The sequence below is a fragment of the Onychostoma macrolepis genome, chromosome 06 (assembly GCF_012432095.1).
Source record: "Onychostoma macrolepis isolate SWU-2019 chromosome 06, ASM1243209v1, whole genome shotgun sequence".
NCBI lineage: Eukaryota > Metazoa > Chordata > Actinopteri > Cypriniformes > Cyprinidae > Onychostoma > Onychostoma macrolepis.
Genome location: NC_081160.1, coordinates 17697503 through 17715716, shown reverse-complemented (window position 1 = coordinate 17715716; position 18214 = coordinate 17697503). Strand labels below are relative to the sequence as shown.

The 18214-nt window shown below is 35.2% G+C and overlaps 2 protein-coding genes across 4 annotated transcripts; one reads left to right on the top strand and one right to left on the bottom strand.

Annotated features, from left to right (window-relative positions):
- The first annotated feature begins 35 nt into the window (after positions 1-35).
- Positions 36-11823, top strand: LOC131542374 (basic immunoglobulin-like variable motif-containing protein). Its single transcript, XM_058779018.1, has 10 exons — positions 36-169; positions 1677-2255; positions 5586-5715; positions 5798-5893; positions 6143-6247; positions 7600-7694; positions 7922-8054; positions 10014-10097; positions 10176-10272; positions 10394-11823. Exons 2-10 carry the CDS (start codon positions 1784-1786, stop codon positions 10685-10687), a joined length of 1506 nt encoding a protein of 501 aa, XP_058635001.1. The 5' UTR covers positions 36-169; positions 1677-1783; the 3' UTR covers positions 10688-11823.
- zgc:172121 (uncharacterized protein LOC337599 homolog) lies at positions 11810-18104 on the bottom strand. Of its 3 annotated transcripts, none has more exons than XM_058779023.1 (8): positions 17966-18104; positions 17829-17896; positions 13853-14025; positions 13642-13748; positions 13399-13560; positions 13072-13277; positions 12050-12123; positions 11810-11945 (listed from the first exon to the last, which is right to left on the bottom strand). In XM_058779023.1, the coding sequence occupies exons 1-8, from the start codon at positions 18035-18037 to the stop codon at positions 11884-11886; spliced, it is 924 nt and encodes a 307-aa protein (XP_058635006.1). In that variant the 5' UTR covers positions 18038-18104; the 3' UTR covers positions 11810-11883. The 3 variants fall into 3 exon arrangements, 2 of the variants coding, with proteins under 2 accessions (XP_058635006.1, XP_058635008.1); XM_058779025.1 differs by having other exon boundaries at positions 13642-13745; XR_009271710.1 differs by having other exon boundaries at positions 11879-11945; positions 13059-13277.
- Between the last annotated feature and the right edge of the window lie 110 nt (positions 18105-18214).

Genomic DNA, 18214 nt, shown 5'->3' with positions numbered 1-18214 from the left:
CTGTTGTTTAGGCCGTTTAAATTCGATGTAAGAAACGTTTCCATTTGTTTTATGTGGTGCAACACCCCTGTGTTTGAGAGTGGGAGAGCCCGTTGAAACACAGCTAGGCAATCCAACAGAGAGGTCGCGCGGCGCAGTATAATTAATTTATTCCTGCAGAATTGGCCAGGTAGGTGCAGATTTACTCTTTTAGCATTTTTTTTTTTTTTTTTTAATGAGGGTTAAGTAAATATGGATAAATATTTGCGTCCTGAAATGACGTTTCATGTTCTTTCGAAGAGCCGGCTGATGCTGCTTAGCTATTACTCTCTTCATATGTCTGTATTATTTATACGGTGTCTTCGGTGGTTTAAACTTAAATTGCGGCGATTTATCTTGTAATCTAGTCCTGAAATCTATTGTTGCCTACCGACCGTCATCGATTAAGAATGACCTAAACAATGGTAGTGTTGACGATGATGATGGTGTAGGAGGAATTAAACCATGTGGTACGATGCTTTCATCTATTTACACGATGAAACATAGTTGGAAGCTGCTGTCAGTGTCAGCTGTGACTGGACCATTATTTTCATCCAATATCTATAGCAGTCTCTGGCCTAGTTTAGGACTATATAATCGTAAATAATCATGGTGATGGTGTCAACAGTGTCACACCACACCTTAGTTCACAAAAATCCACCATACTTTTATTATTGCAGGTATTTGTTTTTGTTTACATGAATGGTTGTAGTTATGTTCAGAGCTGGGTAGATTACTCACAAATTGTAGTCTGTTACTGATTATAGATTACATGGTGAAAACTGTATTTTGACTACCTTTTAGATTACATTTTAATCAAACATGTTTTAAACTTACCATCAAACCATATTGATATATAAAAAGCAAACAGAGAGAAAAATTATGTTCCTTGAAATATTTCTTTCTGCCTGTCTTTGAGAATATAATCAATGGAATGACACACGGCATTTTTAGAAAGGAAAATTTAAATGAGGAAAAAAAATATGTAATCCATAAAGTAACTGTATGAGTATTTTAAAATGTAATATATTCTAATTACAAGTACTTAATCTTGATTAAATAATCCAGAACTGGTTATGTTAGATCCATGAAAAAGTCTAAAATAAAAAAGTCATCTTAAAATATTATTGTGGTAATATTCTGTGGATCTGTGAATAATATGTGGATCTGTGTGGCATAACCAACATGCAGGAATCAGTTTTGTCATCTTGTGACAAGAAAACCATGAATAAGAGACACTCACGACTGTGAGAGGTGTATTTCTGCACTTGGCATAACTCTAAGAAAATTACTGATGCACACGTGTCTCAGAAATTAATTCAAATATGTTTGATTTCAAATAAATAAATAAAATAAAAACAATCACATGTATTCAAATTTGCAAGAAAAGTAGTTTAAAAATTTGAGGTTTGTTTGTTTATTTTTTTAAATTACTATTATTTAGCATGGATGCATTAAAACAAAATAAAAAAAATGACAGTACAGACAAATGACTTCTATTTCAAATAATTTTATTTATCAAAAACTCCTGAAAAATGTATGACAGAAAAACCTTATGTTTGCTTTTATTTATAATTTATTAATTTTAAATATTATAAATTTCTTCTTCTTATATCAGTTGCTTAGTATCTGTCTTTCTGTCTTGTTCTTAATTGTAGTCAGTGGATGAGATTCCTTCTTTGAGCTCTCGTCTTGGATCAAGTACGTCACAGCTGGAGCACATCTGTAGGTTATTCTCTTAACCATCATCCCAGTTCTCCGTTCAATGCCTAACACTGTGGAAAGTGAAGGCGCCAAGGTATCTGCTAGTACTGATCAGGAGGCCCCATCACAGGCCCCGTCCAGAGAGGATGAGCGTGAGCGCAGCTTTCTGAGTCCGATGATGCGTGATGCGCTGCGGGTACGACGGGCCTCCAGCGCAGAGCTCCAGCTTCCATGGACCTGCCCTGTAACACACTCCCGAGAGAAGTTCTACACCGTCTGCTCAGACTATGCGCTGCTCAACCGAGCCCGACCCATTATCACATCTGAAGATGCGCCACCGACCAATCCAGACACCACTTCATTAGTCAAGACCAGCGCTGCAACCCCTTCCCAGAGTCACTCAGGGGGGAAAAGTGTGTCTTTAGATGGGAACTGTGATATGGAGGTTGTGTCATCCAGCAACAAACCTGTGCTCGCCTGGGAGATTGACACCTCTGATTTTGATGCGGTTTTAACACGGAAAGCCAGAACAAGTAGGTGTCTTTCTAAAAAAAAAAAAAATATTAAAGACATCTGCACACTGTCATCTGGGGTTTTCAAACTGCAGAAACAGATCGAAATACTTTGAGAGACAAAAAAAATATTTAAATTATTATTTTTGTAAATTGTTTAATTAAAAATAATAATTTTTAGAGCTGTCAAATTTAACATGCACGTGTGTGTGTGTGTGTGTGTGTGTGTATATATATATATATATATATATATATATATATATATATATATATATTAGTTCTATTAACAATTTGCAGATTTGATAATTATTTATTTTATTCTGATAAGGTCAGTAGAATCATTCATTAAGATTCTATTGACAGCACTAATTATATATATATATACAGTGAGGAAAATAAGTATTTGAACACCCTGCTATTTTGCAAGTTCTCCCACTTAGAAATCATGGAGGGTCTGAAATTGTCATCGTAGGTGCATGTCTACTGTGAGAGACATAATCTAAAAAAAAAATCCAGAAATCACAATGTATGATTTTTAACTATTTATTTGTATGATACAGCTGCAAATAAGTATTTGAACACCTGTCTATCAGCTAGAATTCTGACCCTCAAAGACCTGTTAGTCTGCCTTTAAAATGTCCACCTCCACTCCATTTATTATCCTAAATTAGATGCACCTGTTTGAGGTCGTTAGCTGCATAAAGACACCTGTCCACCCCATACAATCAGTAAGAATCCAACTACTAACATGGCCAAGACCAAAGAGCTGTCCAAAGACACTAGAGACAAAATTGTACACCTCCACAAGGCTGGAAAGGGCTACGGGAAATTGCCAAGCAGCTTGGTGAAAAAGGTCCACTGTTGGAGCAATCATTAGAAAATGGAAGAAGCTAAACATGACTGTCAATCTCCTCGGACTGGGGCTCCATGCAAGATCTCACCTCGTGGGGTCTCAATGATCCTAAGAAAGGTGAGAAATCAGCCCAGAACTACACGGGAGGAGCTGGTCAATGACCTGAAAAGAGCTGGGACCACCGTTTCCAAGGTTACTGTTGGTAATACACTAAGGCGTCATGGTTTGAAATCATGCATGGCACGGAAGGTTCCCCTGCTTAAACCAGCACATGTCCAGGCCCGACTTAAGTTTGCCAATGACCATTTGGATGATCCAGAGGAGTCATGGGAGAAAGTCATGTGGTCAGATGAGACCAAAATAGAACTTTTGGTCATAATTCCACTAAACGTGTTTGGAGGAAGAAGAATGATGAGTACCATCCCAAGAACACCATCCCTACTGTGAAGCATGGGGTGGTAGCATCATGCTTTGGGGTGTTTTTCTGCACATGGGACAGGGCGACTGCACTGTATTAAGGAGAGGATGACCGGGGCCATGTATTGCGAGATTTTGGGGAACAACCTCCTTCCCTCAGTTAGAGCATTGAAGATGGGTCGAGGCTGGGTCTTCCAACATGACAATGACCAAGCACACAGCCAGGATAACCAAGGAGTGGCTCTGTAAGAAGCATATCAAGGTTCTGGCGTGGCCGAGCCAGTCTCCAGACCTAAACCCAATAGAGAATCTTTGAGGGAGCTCAAACTCCGTGTTTCTCAGCGACAGGCCAGAAACCTGACTGATCTAGAGAAGATCTGTGTGGAGGAGGCCAAAATCCCTCCTGCAGTGTGTGCAAACCTGGTGAAAAACTACAGGAAACGTTTGACCTCTGTAATTGCAAACAAAGGCTACTGTACCAAATATTAACATTGATTTTCTCAGGTGTTCAAATACTTATTTGCAGCTGTATCATACAAATAAATAGTTAAAAATCATACATTGTGATTTCTGGATTTTTTTTTAGATTATGTCTCTCACAGTGGACATGCACCTACGATGACAATTTCAGACCCCTCCATGATTTCTAAGTGGGAGAACTTGCAAAATAGCAGGGTGTTCAAATACTTATTTTCCTCACTGTAGCTGCCTACACTACTAGTCAAAAGTTTTTGAACAGGAAGATATTTCATGTTTTTTTTTTTTTAAGAATTCCCTTCTGCTCACCAACCCTGCATTTATTTCATACAAAACACAGCAAATGCAGTAATATTGTGAAATATTTTTACTATTTAAAATATCTGCTGTCTATTTGAATATATTTCAAAATGAAATTTATTCCTGTGATCAAAGCAAAATTTTCAGCATCATTACTATAAAGATCAGTATTTATCTGAAAGCTTTTGTAACATTATACACTATAGGGATGCATTTAATTGATCAAAAGCTTCATAGCCCACAGTGAATGATGATAAAGACATTTATAATGTTACAAAATATTTCTATTTCAGATAAATGCTGTTCTTCTGAACTTTCTATTCATCAAAGAAACCTGGAAAAAAATCTACTCAAGCTGTTTTTTTGAGCAACAAATCAGAAAAGGATCATGTGACTGGAGTAATGATGTTAAAAATTCAGCGTTGTGATCACAGGAATAAATTACATTTTAAAATATATTCCAATAGAACGCAGTTATTTTAAATAGTAAAAATATTTCGCTATATTACTGCTTTTGCTGTGTTTTGGATCAAATAAATGCAGGCTTGGTGAGCAGAAGATAATTCTTTAAAAAACATTAAAAATCTTACAGTTCAAAAACTTTTGACTGGTAGTGTATATATTTCAGGATGGGGATCATCTTGTTCGGGGATCCTTGCCATCAAAAATTTTGAAAACCTCTGCTGTAGACCACATATCACCTTTAAAAATATACTTTGAGGCTTATGAACTATGACAATAATGTTATTTTCAGTAAACTAATTATGAAATATGAAAAAAGTTTGAAAATATCAGGGTCATTTTAAATCTACAAGCTGTTAAGCAAAATATGCCAGAAAATGAGCTCTCACTGACCATCTGCTGTGGTTTATGTAACTCCAGCGATGGCCTCACTGACACAAGTGACTGTGTCACATGGTTTTCACCTCATGGTGAACAGACTATGTTTTAATTTGTAATTAATCCCAGATTTAGAGTTTATAGTCGGAATATATTGGAAGTGTGCCATCACTCATTACTTGATCAAAAGAAGTCTAGGGATGACTACAAGATTGCTGATCTGAGGAATCGTTGCCGAGACAAAGAGCACAGGGCAGATTTGGAATGATAATCATGCTCTCTACATATGTTTAATGAAGCTTAACATTGAGCCTGCCTTTATCCAAACTCTAGCTAAGCCATTCTTCATTGCATTTTAAGAATCTGCTTTATCCTAGTAGATATGTGAGTGTAAATTGAATCCGCATGAGTCTAATATATTACTTAGAATGTTATTAAAGGATTACTTCTGTGTTGTTTCTCAGGTAATTTAAAGAAATTCAACTCTAAGAAAATGAAATCATCTGACAGGCCAAGCAGAAACCTGCAAGATCTCCCATCGCAAGCTTCTCTGGAAGAGATCAAACAGAGAAAAGTCTTGGACCTCCGTAGATGGTAATACACTCACTGGAAAGAGAAATGAGACTCAAAAGAGTGCAAGTTTATGCATTAACAACTGTTCCCTCTGATGTTCTAGGTACTGCATCAGCCGCCCCCAATATAAGACATCATGTGGAATCTCCTCACTTGTCTCCTGTTGGAACTTTCTCTACAGTACTTTAGGAGCAGGCAGGTCTGTGTGTTCTTTACTGAAATGTATGACCGCATTCTTTATTTGATGACAATATTTCAGATGGTGGCTTATAAAAATTGTACATAGGGCTCCGATTTAATGCCAAAACTGTTCAAAAATATACAAAGGAAGAGGTATTTTTAGGAGCAAAAACAGCACATTCGTTTGATCTATTTTAAGATTTCTAATCTGGTCTGGTAGAAATTGCAAAGAGTAACCTTTAGTTTTTTTTTTGTTGTTATTTTTCAGTCTCCCACCTATTTCTCAAGAAGAAGCCCTGCACATACTTGGTTTCCAGCCTCCATTTGAAGATATCAAGTTTGGACCATTCACTGGCAATGCCACTTTGATGCGGTAAGATTACTGTATTTATTGCTTTTCATATAACAGTTTCTCAAAATGTGTTAAAGTGCCCATATTATGGGTAATGAAAGGTTCATATTTTGGTTTTGGGAGTCCCCAACAACAGGTTGACATGCATGCAAGGTCAAAAAATACTTTCATTTTCTTATAATATTCATTTATTTTTACCTTATTTGCTCAACGACTCCCAAACGATTCGTTCAAAGATTCATTTTTCCAAACCTCTCCTTTGCGTGATTCTGCGTAATTGGTCGATTTCATTTAAAGCAGTGTTTGTGAGCTTTTACCGCTCCAAAAGCGGCACCTAGTGGCAAAGAATGAATTTGCAGTTTCATTAAGACCAATGCGAAAATCCAAGTTTTCCCAGATCTGCGCACACGCAACAAGTGGGCGGGCCAGGCAATATGCTAATGTTTCATGTTGACATCAACTTGAAACAGCTTGGGATTCATTTTAAAAACAACTTGTTTCAATGATTCAGAGTCGACTCTTTCTTTTGAGAGACAATAACTTTATACACGGTTTACTTTCAGATTTAAAACTTTGCAGGATGTTTTCATTCACTTAGAGCTGTGTTACACACTGCATGAAAGGTGATTTTCAAAAATCCATAATAGGGGCAGTTTAAAATTCAAGCGATAGCTGAAAACTCATCTCTTTCGACACTATTTCACTTCATCCTAACTTTGGAAAAAAATAAAATAAAATTGTCTTCTCTTTTTATTCCTTCCCTTTCTAGCTTGTACTTATTTGAACAATGCCTGAAACTTGGTATTATGAGCACTTCCTGTGTCTGTTTGCCTCTTTAAGATGAATTGCTTGATGTATTCCCCAATTGTATGTCGCTTTGGATAAAAGCAATATGAATAAATGTAAAATTCATTAATACATACATTACTGTTAAAAGGTTTTAACAAATGAAATATTAGTACAATTCATAATAACGGTATTCTATAAAATAAAATGAATTTTATTCCTGTGATGGCAAAGCTGAATTTTCATCAGCCATTAACCCAGTCTTCAGTGTCACGATTCTTCAGAAATCATTCTAATATGCTGATTTGGTTCTTAAGAAACATTTCTTATTATTATCAATAATAATAAGAGTTGTGTTGCTTAATATATTTGTGGAAACTGTGATACATTTTTTTTTTTTTTTAAATGATGTAATAGAAAGTTCAAAAGAACTGCATTTTTTAAAATGGAATTTTGTCACATTTGACTAATTTAATGCATGCTTGCTGAATAAATGAATTATTTTGTTATAAAAAAAAACAACAACAACTCACTGATCCCAAAGGTTTGATTTGTCCTGTAAATGATCTGTTTTTATATTGCTGCAGATGGTTCAGACAAATCAACGATAATTTTCGTGTCCGGGGATGCTCTTACATTCTGTACAAACCTCATGGGAAGCACAAGACTGCGGGAGAGACAGGTGTGTGAATTTTCAATCATTTTTCATAAGAACAGAGGTTGCAGGAGCATATTGTTGTACAAATACACTTTTTATGTAGTTTGTTAAGCAGACAGTATTTTAAATGTAATGTCCAGTCTATAAATATTTCCTTAATCTTTATGTTTAGCTTTCTTTCAGATATAGTTTATATATTATAAGAACATATTATATTGTCAGTTGTAGAGCATGTTTATTCTTTATTCTAGCTGAGGGGGCACTGCTAAAGCTGACGCAGGGACTTAAAGACGAATCCATGGCCTACATTTACCACTGTCAGAATCACTACTTCTGTCCTGTGGGCTATGAAGCTACACCACTAAAAGCAGCCAAAGCATACAGGTATAACATATAGCAATTTTGGCTTTCATTTCCTGCTTAATTAGTTCAAGTTAAATGGTTATGGTTGTAAGAAATGTAAAATTTTTAATTCAGTTCATTTGCACTACCAAAACATACTTAAAATATGTATATAGTGTTTTCATTTTTTAAATGTTTTTCATTAAATGTAAAGTTTTTGTGATGTGTGTTTTTACATCACAGAATGACAAATATTTTCCAGGGCAAACACACACAGTTAGCTTTTCTTTTTTAAAGAAATAATTTAGGAAGGATGCATTAAATTGATCAAACATTTATAATGTTCCAAAAATTTCTATTTCAAACAAATGATGTTCTTTTGAACTTTCTCTTCATCAAAGAATCCTGGGAAAAAATGTGTGCTTTCATAGTCAAAGCATAGTAGAATGATTTCTGAAGGATAAAACTGAATACTTTGCATCACAGGAAATTACTAGTGGTGTCAAAATTAGCGCGTTAACGCAGGCGATTAATTTTTTTTCAGTTTAACGCGTTAAAAGTATTTAACGCATGGGGCGGGGCTACGGTTGGCCACCCCACTCAAAACGGCTGCTTCTGTCACTTTTTCTCTTGACAAGAAGTGCATTTATTCAGTCAGTCGCAGAACGTCTTTACGACAGCATCAAACGGGAGACGTTTCAGACGCGCGCTCCACTTCACTTCAGCGGCAGGCGCGAGTCAAACGAGCGCGGAAACGGTACTAGGCTCGCGCTCTTGCATTGCACGCACAAAGGCGCTGGCCGTAGCCTGTATTCTTTCATATCAAAGCGTGAAATAAACTACGTGCATGCAATGTCTTGGTCAGTTAAGTCATCATGAAGTTACCAAAAAGGCGATTAAAACTGCCTTAAAACTGTGCATGCATGTAATATATTTTATATGAGTCACATTTATGAACATGTCTCTGAAATAGTTTTCAAAAGTGTCCTGGAGCAGCCCAGCACTGTCTCCCTCATCTAACACACCCGATTCAACTCGTCAGCTCATCAATAGAGAAACAGCTCTCTTAAAGAAATAGCAGCCAAAATAACCTAATAACCAGCTGCTGTGATGTCTGTTCGTTACAGGACAAAAGAAAAAGGAGGAAATCAATAACTTTTATAGCTTTAAGGATTCATCTGTATTTAATTTAGAATTTAGTGTTTGATAACTTCAATTTCAATTTCTGTAGGCCTATATTTCTGCTGAAGGGCACAGGTAAATATGACATTTATTATAATGGGTTTATGTGAAGATTGTTTTAAGTTCACTTAAATTAGAAGTAATTTTTTTTTAAGTCTAATAAATGTTAAAATTGATAGCTCTCAATTATACTGTAATGTTGAATGGCTATCGTTCATAGTCTATATATAGCTATAGTCTACAGCCCGAAGGGCAGTTTTATAGAGAAATCAGTAGTATTGGTGTCAGTGATACTGTCCTTCAGTCATAAAAAAAGATGCCATTAAACAAATATTAAAAAATATACTGTCTTTGTTGTTTGTACATTAATTTGAAGATTGAATGTGAAATTACTGCAATATAAAAGTATATTTAAAAACGTTGTTAGGTGCGATTAATTTTAGAAAAATGTGCGATTAATTAGTTAGTTTTTTTTTTAATCGATTGACAGCACTAGAAATTCATTTTAAAATATATTAAACATTTTGTATTAATAATTTTTTTAAATTATTTTACAATATTCGTTTTTTTACTGTATGGTTTGATCAGATTAATGCAGCCTTGGTGAGCATATCTTATTATTTCACAAATGTTAAAAAGTCTTACTGACACCAAAATGGCTCAAAAATTTCTCAAACTGACCCTGGGCCACACTTATTGTGAAGCACCTGTATCATATTATGAAACATCATGAAAATGTAAACTATTAACCTCTACCATTTTATAAGACCCTACTCTAATCGAGAATGAAACTCGTTCATTTTTTCTTTATTTTTACAGGGGGCCTCTGCCGCTTAATGAGATGGAGCACTGGATTCTCATTGGTGAACCAAGCAGGAAACACCCTGCAATCCACTGTAAAAAGTATGGTTCATTTTATGGCATCGTAGTCCTTGTGAAATTATGAATAAATTATGATTCTGAATTTCTGTTTACAATTAGATGGGCAGATATTGTGACGGATCTGAACACCCAAAACCCAGAATACTTAGACATTCGCCACATAGAGAGAGGCATTCAGTATCGCAAAACCAAAAAGGTAAGGAACTTCAGGACTATGGAGATGGTACTTCTACAACAACCTGAATATTATAAAGAATTATGCGTTTAGGAATGTACGCTATGAAGTATAGAAGCCCTGCATCCTGATTTCTTCATAGGTTGGAGGCAATCTGCATTGCCTCATGGCCTTCCAGAGAGTCAACTGGCAAAAGTTGGGACCATGGGCACTGAATCTAGAAAATCTGAGGCATGATCTCCACCATCAGGCTCCAGAGCACAGAGGTCAAGCTGCGCCAGAGGACGGTTCTGAGGAGCGAGCGGTGAAACGTCTCGGCAGATCCCTCAGTACGGGGAACAAGCCTGAGAATGCCTGGAAGCGTTTGTCCAACACAGCAGAGTACAGGCACAGAAGCTCTCCAGACAGTGACCTAGATGAAGACATAACTGACTAAATCTAGTGTCCAACCCTCCTCCTGAAGAGCCAATTGAGTTTTCGACAGTTTTAAACAAGAATATTTACCTTCCCAGGTTGTTAGCAAGAGTGGAAAATTAGAATTGCATATCATAGATGAGGTTGCAAGCCAAATGGTGGGGTTAATGCTCCGGTAACCATAAGGATGCCCATAAGGAAGAAGCCATTTATGGAGGACGCCACAATTTTACAGCAAATTCCACAGCCCTCAGTAATGTTGCATTAAATTAAGATTAGAAATACTTAACAATGACTCTCTCTCTTCAAGACGTTGAGTCACGTCCTGTAGGTCAAAATGCTGCTTTCTTTAAACATATTGTGGATAAACTAATCATTAAATAAATGTGCAATTAACTGCACTAAAGGTGCGGTCACATTTACCATAGTTTGGCATATTTTCACAGGTGAAATCCAGCAATTTCATACAAGGGAGAAAGATTTCCCCAGTTTTTGCAGTTGGTCACGCCATGTTGACCCAACAGAAAACTGCTTGGTTTCTGTTGGGTCTGCGCTTCATAGATTGCTACACTATACACAGTGGACAATTTTTGCCCGCAAAATTTATGACCGCACCTTAAGTGTACCAAGAACATGAAGTGAATATTTGATTTTCAGATCAATAGCATCATTCCATTTCAGTTATATGCTATTTGGTGGATTTATATGCTACTGACGGTAGATCATTGGAGGACAGTATGGACTGAAAAATGACACTGTTCTTTATGAAGACTGGTTCTACTATTGTATAAACAAAAATGGCTTTATTAGTGTAAGTCTAAAACATACAAACTAAGTCAAGGTCATCATAAAGATATCAGACTGTTTAATAATGTGACCATTTGATATTTCAATGGATCTGATTGTGACATAGGCCAATAAGATGGTGCCATCTTATTGTAAATAGCAACTTGAAGGATTACAATCACGTTCTTTGTGAAACGCTGTGAGCTAAGCTTGCATGATTGCTTCCATGTCATGTGAATTGTGATTTGTTTTTCCTTTAACACAGCAACATCTAATGTATAAGGTTCAAATCATCACAAATCTCATACTCATGTGAATCTAGTGTGTTGGTATTACTTTTATTTATAAATAAAATATTTATACACCTTCTTACACATCACTGCATTATTTCAGAATAAACTAAATGATGTCATGGTGTTTGATGAGTCAGGGCTATACATGTAGCTGTTCTTTCAGCGCAGTTATATCAGCAGGACCAACACGGCAGCAGCCACCTAGTAAGAGAAATCAGCTCTCCGTGAGTCAGCGCAACTGGAAAGAATAAGTCATAGTATAAGTTTACAGTAAAGCTTATTTACTGGTACAAAACAATACCAACCAATCCACAAGGCCCCTTGTTCTTTCCAGTCGAGACTTAGTTTGGCAAATGACGTCTGTTTTTTAGTTTTCCATCTGAAATAGCCACAGAACAGACACTTACACAATCAAACTATTGAGACAAATCAGTAAATAAGTTCAGGGTTCTCACATGTTTTACATTTGTGATTATTGGATTATAATGTTTTTTATTTATTTATACTAACATTTTTTTTAAGGATCTTGTGCTCGCCAAAGCTGCATTTATTTAAAAAAATAAATATATATATTTTAAAAAAAAAACCTATAATATTGTAATATATTACGATTTAAAACAGCTGTTAGTCTATTTGAATATATTTTCAAATTTATTCATTCAATTCATGTGATTGAAAAAACTGAATTGGTTAACAGCCATACCTCCAGTGTTCATTGTTTTTCAGAAATCATTCTAATATGCAGATTTGGTGCTCAAGAAACATTTATCAATGTTGAAAACAGTTGTATGAAATTAGTTTTATTTTTTCGCAAATTCTGTTTTATTTATTTTTTCCAATTTCATTTTTTTTCCATTTAAATTTTTCTGGATTGCGTTTTTTTTTCCTTTTTAAATTTTGATGGTTATACAAAATTTTTGTTAATCGAAAAGCATTTCTAATTTATTGAAATCATGAAACTTACACAATTTAACCGCAGTTTATTAAAATAACAAAAATTTCAGTTTTAAGGCCCTATGAAATATGCTTTACTTTTTCTTTAATGAAATAGTTCAAAAGAACAGCTTTGATTTGAAACTGTATTTAGCTAAATAAGAGTATTTAAAAACATCAATCTGATCTCAAAAATATAAATAAAAGATGTAGAAAAAAGCAATTATTTAAGATAGGGAATATTTCTGTGATGAAACAATCAAATATAAATGTCCATGTTTTTTTCCAGGTCTGGAAATGATCATTTGAAAAAAACATAACATTTTTCAATGGAAACAAAAATACACGGACAAATAATTATAACTTTGTATTGTAACTTACTGATTAACCTTACCCTGTCTTGGGATCCCATTCTTCTCCACTGTTAGGATAGACCACCCAGCTCAAATCTGCTTTCTTGTGTGACTTGGCTGACTCCAGAAGCGGTTTCACTAACGGAGCGGGACAACAGTTCACCCCTACGGCCACCAGCTGTGAGGACTTACAAGCCACCTGAACAGCCTCAGAAAATTTCCTCCCGCTTGAAATATTATGAATGTCCTGAGACACATTAATTGCATTAATTGCAATGTCTAACTCACGAGCATAAACAGTTGCAAGTGTTTTATGAATTGAAATTTGTCATTAGACATCATAACATATAATGCAGTGTATCAGTCACCTTACAAGAAAAGGAAAGCCAGGCTTTAGCTTCTGGAAATTCTCTGAGTACTTCCACCAAAGCCTCCGCCTCTTTGAGACCTGGAATGGTCTCCATGGCAACAAGATCAGCTCCAGCTTTTACTAAGCACTGGATCTGTGGACGATGCCAGTCTTTCAACTCCTAGGACAAAAGAGAAAACATGCTCTTGAAATTCTTATGTGGTGGCGGCTTGGGTGGACAGAGAGCTTCATCCTGCATTACCTCCACTGTCATCTTGTCCTCATAGGCTCCTGTGTACTCTGACCCATCATGTAAAAACGCCCCATATGGACCCACTGAACCTGCAACCACAGGCTCTCTTCTGTCTTCTGGGGAAATTATTCATTTTTTAGATTCAATCGTAGCTGGTGTCTCAATTTTTTTCAGAAACTAGATAGAATTCATGATGTAGTAGAGTTAGACTTGCACACACCTGATACGGGTGAGTGAGACAAGAACTCACAGACTGTCTCTTTTGCCAGTTGAACCCCTGACATTATCATCTGCTGAGCCTCCTCAGGCCGGAGATCAAGATACTTCACAAATCCCTCAATGCTGGCCTGATATGTGGCTGTTGTTATAACATCAGAACCGCTTTGAAGATATCTATTAAAACAAGTTAAATCAATCATTCATCAAATATTAAATAGTTCTGGTCTCAGAATAGTACACACCACAAGATAATCGGGCTGATTGTGGGCCGATTTCTCCCCTTCCGACAATCCTAGGCAATGTCTCGATTATCTCGGTGGTTCTAAAGATTATCTTATCAGATTTTCCTGTGGTGTGAGGTGTGTTAAGAGTGACTGAATCTGCTCGGAAGATGGTCGGAGGCGCCCCGATCGCGAACCGTGAATATTTATGATCAGAAATCCTGATGTGTCGGGGGGAACCCCAAGGACACCACACACTATAGGAGCAAAACAGTTAAATCTAGGATTTTTTCCCCTCATGTTTGTGGTCTCTCACATTTTGAAGATCTTATAAGATTTACAAAATCTTTTAGTGTGTACCCAGCATTAGAAATTATAAAATTAAGATACATGTATGAAGAAAAATATAAATGTACATTCAAAACAATTAAGAATTAAGTCTCTTATGCCTACCAAGGTTGCATTTATTTGAGTAAAAACACTAATATTGTGAAATATTGGTCAAATCTACAATAACAGTTAGGGCCGTCCTTTGGGCAGTGCAACTGGTACGGTCGCACCGGGCCCCAGATATATATTTTTGTCCAGAATGAAAAGAAAACATTTATTTGAAATAGTATGGTGACGCATTGCTGCCAAACATATTATTGTTGTAATAATGAGATGTTATGTCATTTATGTCATCATTACAATATAATTGACTGGAAAAAATGTGTGTGGCAGTAATGCATCACGTCCGTAAAATAGAATTGTTTTGTCTTGAATAATTTTGTAATTCAAATGTCTTTACTGCATTACATTTAACACTTTTTAGCCTTTTGTTGTTGTTTTTCACTTAAATATTCCTGTGGCCTGCAAATCCACTATATTACAGCTGTCAGTCGATTAAAATATTTAATCTAATTAATTACATGATGTGTCAATTAATTAATTAAGAATTGTTGTGCGTCTGTGAGCAGCACCATAGACATATTTATTATGTCTATGAGCAGCACAGCGGTTTTTAGTTTCTGAATGAATCCGCGTTTTGATTATTATCTTCTATGTTCCAAAGTTTATGTTGGGCCGTTGTAACCTAAACATTTGTGTAATAAATTTTATGTTGAATCAAATCAAATATTTCTTTCTAAAGCTACTAATTGTAATGTCTAATTAATAATTTGTCATTATAACACAAAAATAGCATTAAATAATCTTTTGGAGTATTTTCAATAATAGCCAATGTAATTTGCGATTAATTAATAGACACATCATGTAATTAATTACAATAAATATTTAGATCGACTGACAACCCTAATATATATATATATATATATATATATATACATATACACACACAGACACACAATTTTGTTTTGTTTTTTCAAAATAAATAAACCAATGTATATATAATTAATATAGAGCAAAAATATTTGTTCACAAATATTTTACATCAAGTATGCCTAGTCACACTTCAGGCATTACATTAATCTTATTCCAGAAGTTGAAAGTTCATGGAAGTATTTTTTATGAAAGTTTTACCTACTTTATAAATAAGCAAGCTCCTTTTAGAAAGTTTAGACTTAAAGGTAGACATAATGTATGGTTTACCCCTGAATTGTCAAATTTATTTTGAGAACGTAATTTGGCTTGGTCTAAAGCCAGAAGTACTAATCTAAAGGAAGACTGGTTGGTTTTCAGACAATTGCGTAATATGTCTACTGCTGCAATTAGAAAAGCTAAGGTTGACTACTTTCTTTTAGAAACTTCGAATAATCTAAATAATTTGAAAACTTTTTGGAAAAATATTAAAAGTCTCATTGGAAGTAACTCAAATTCAGATTTTCCATCATGTATTTTTAAGGATTCATGTAAAATTGTGGATAAAGCTAAAATAATAGATTGTTTAAACGAACATTTTGTGGCCACTGCTACACTTCATGAGTCCAATAATTTGACCCGTGATAATTCCTCAACTGTTTACTCTAGTGTAAATCATTTTTAAGTAGACAAATTATTTTATTTTAACCCAGTAACAGTTTCAGAGGTTAATAAGGCACTTAAATCTTTAGATAGTAGGAAACAGGCTGGTCCAGATAAGTTGGATCCACATTTCTTAAAGCTGGCAGCTGATTTTATTGCGCCACCACTTTTTAAATTATTTTAAAACAATTTTTTTTTTTTTATCTTTCTTTATCTACAAATGAAATTTCTTCTATCTGGAAAACTGCTCATGTTCGGCCATTGTTTAAAGCAGGTGATCCAACTGTATTGAATAATTATAGGCCTATTTCGAAATTGTCTATTTTATTAAAGGTTTTGGAATCGCTTGTGAATGATCAATTAAAAGAGTTTCTATCTTCTAAAAATGCCTTATAAGAGTTACAATCCGGTTTTAGGTAAAAACATAGTACATCCACAGCAATTACAAAAGTATTAAATGATTTAATGGTTTCATTGGATAATAAAAACCATAGTGCTGCTATTTTTATCGACTTATCTAAAGCTTTTGATTCCGTAGATCATGAAATTTTGAAGCAGAGGCTACTTAGTGTAGGTTTATCAGTAAATACTGTTGGATGGTTTGTTAATTACTTATCGGATAGATCTCAATGTATAAATATAGAGGGACTCACTTCTAGTATTCTGAATGTATTGGCGTACCACAGGGATCGGTCCTTGGGCCATTATTATTTATTTTATATATTAATAATATTGGGAATAATCTCACACATTCAAGTTTTCACTTATATGCTGGCGATATGGTGATTTACTCATCTGCATCGACATTGGATCAGGCTCCGAGTTATCTTCAATCTGATTTTGATGCAGTTCAGCATACACTGAGCGATTTAAAACTCGTTTTAAATGCGGAGAAATCTAAACTTATGATGTTTACAAAAAGAAAGTCTGCACTTTCAAACTCATGCTCAATTACTACTCTTGAAGGTTTGGAGATTGAAATAGTATCCAAGTATAAATATCTGGGATTTTTAATTGAAGTTGAAACTGGGCCTTTTTTTTTTTCTTTTTGAGTCAAGTATTGTCTTTCTCTTGCAGCAAGGAAAAGATTGGTAGCAGCTACATTTTTGTCAGTGTTAGATTACTGTAATATCATATATATGCAGGCACCTAAGCATTGTTTACAGGCATTGGATTCAGTTTATCATGGAGCATTAAGGTTCATCACAAATTCAAAAGCCCTTACTCATCATTGTTTACTGTACTCTCGGTTTGGATGGCCGGCGTTGTCATCCCATAGACTTAAGCATTGGTACTTATTTATATATAAAATCATTTTAGGTTTACTTCCTTCGTATTTACAGCAGAATATCTTTCAAAAAGATGTAAAGAATTATGGGCTTCACTCACAAGACTATTATCTTTTAAGCATCCCTAAAGTTTGTACTAATATGGGTAAACGGGCATTTGGTTATGCTGCTCCATTTGATTGGAATCAATTACAAGTTAAGTTATGCTTAGAAGAGTTGGTATCACTAAATGATTTTAAATGTATTTTGAAGGATCTAGTTGTAGAGTCACCTGATTGTAAATGTTTTGAGTGATTTGTGTATGTTTCTGTGTATGTAAACTATTGTATTTTGTTTTATGTGTAACTAAATGTGCTGCCTATCTTGGCCAGGACCCTCTTGTAAATGAGATTTAAAATCTCAAGAGTTTTTAATTCCTGGTTAAATAAAGGTTTAATAATAACAATAATAATAATAATAATAAATTGACAACTCAGGTACAGAACATAATAAAGCTTGTAATTACCTGTAATGTACGTCCTTAATGGCCTGTGGGTTTGTATGCAAAATTCTTGCACTCCATAGTGGATCTCCCTGCAAACACAATATATGCGTGACTAAACTTGTGATTGTTTGACAATAAGTGTGTGTATTAGCACCTACCTGTAACTGAAATCCACTTGTTTCAAGTTCTGTTGCTAGACCTCCGTCTAAAATGAATGGACTGGGATTCATTTTGACTGCTGTGGTTCGTGGAAATACCTTTCAATTTTAAACCTCAACTAAACATTAAATCACTTTTTACGGCAAAAGACCTTTGTCTTACATTGTCACAGCGAAACTAGTGTCAAAGTCCACACCATAACAAACCCATGTGAGTGGCAGTTGGCGGTAAAAGTCAGAAACTACTAC

Bases quoted from the DNA above. Each gene is read 5' to 3' on its own strand.
- LOC131542374 (XM_058779018.1), top strand. From the start codon at position 1,784: ATGCCTAACACTGTGGAAAGTGAAGGCGCCAAGGTATCTGCTAGTACT. The intron at 2,256-5,585 runs GTAGGTGTCTTT...GTTGTTTCTCAG, and splicing joins AACACGGAAAGCCAGAACAA to GTAATTTAAAGAAATTCAAC. The intron at 10,098-10,175 runs GTATGGTTCATT...GTTTACAATTAG, and splicing joins CCTGCAATCCACTGTAAAAA to ATGGGCAGATATTGTGACGG.
- zgc:172121 (XM_058779023.1), bottom strand. From the start codon at position 18,037: ATGAATCCCAGTCCATTCATTTTAGACGGAGGTCTAGCAACAGAACTT. The intron at 12,124-13,071 runs GTAAGGTTAATC...TGGCTATTTCAG, and splicing joins GAATGGGATCCCAAGACAGG to ATGGAAAACTAAAAAACAGA. The intron at 11,946-12,049 runs GTTGGTATTGTT...TTCTCTTACTAG, and splicing joins ACAAGGGGCCTTGTGGATTG to GTGGCTGCTGCCGTGTTGGT.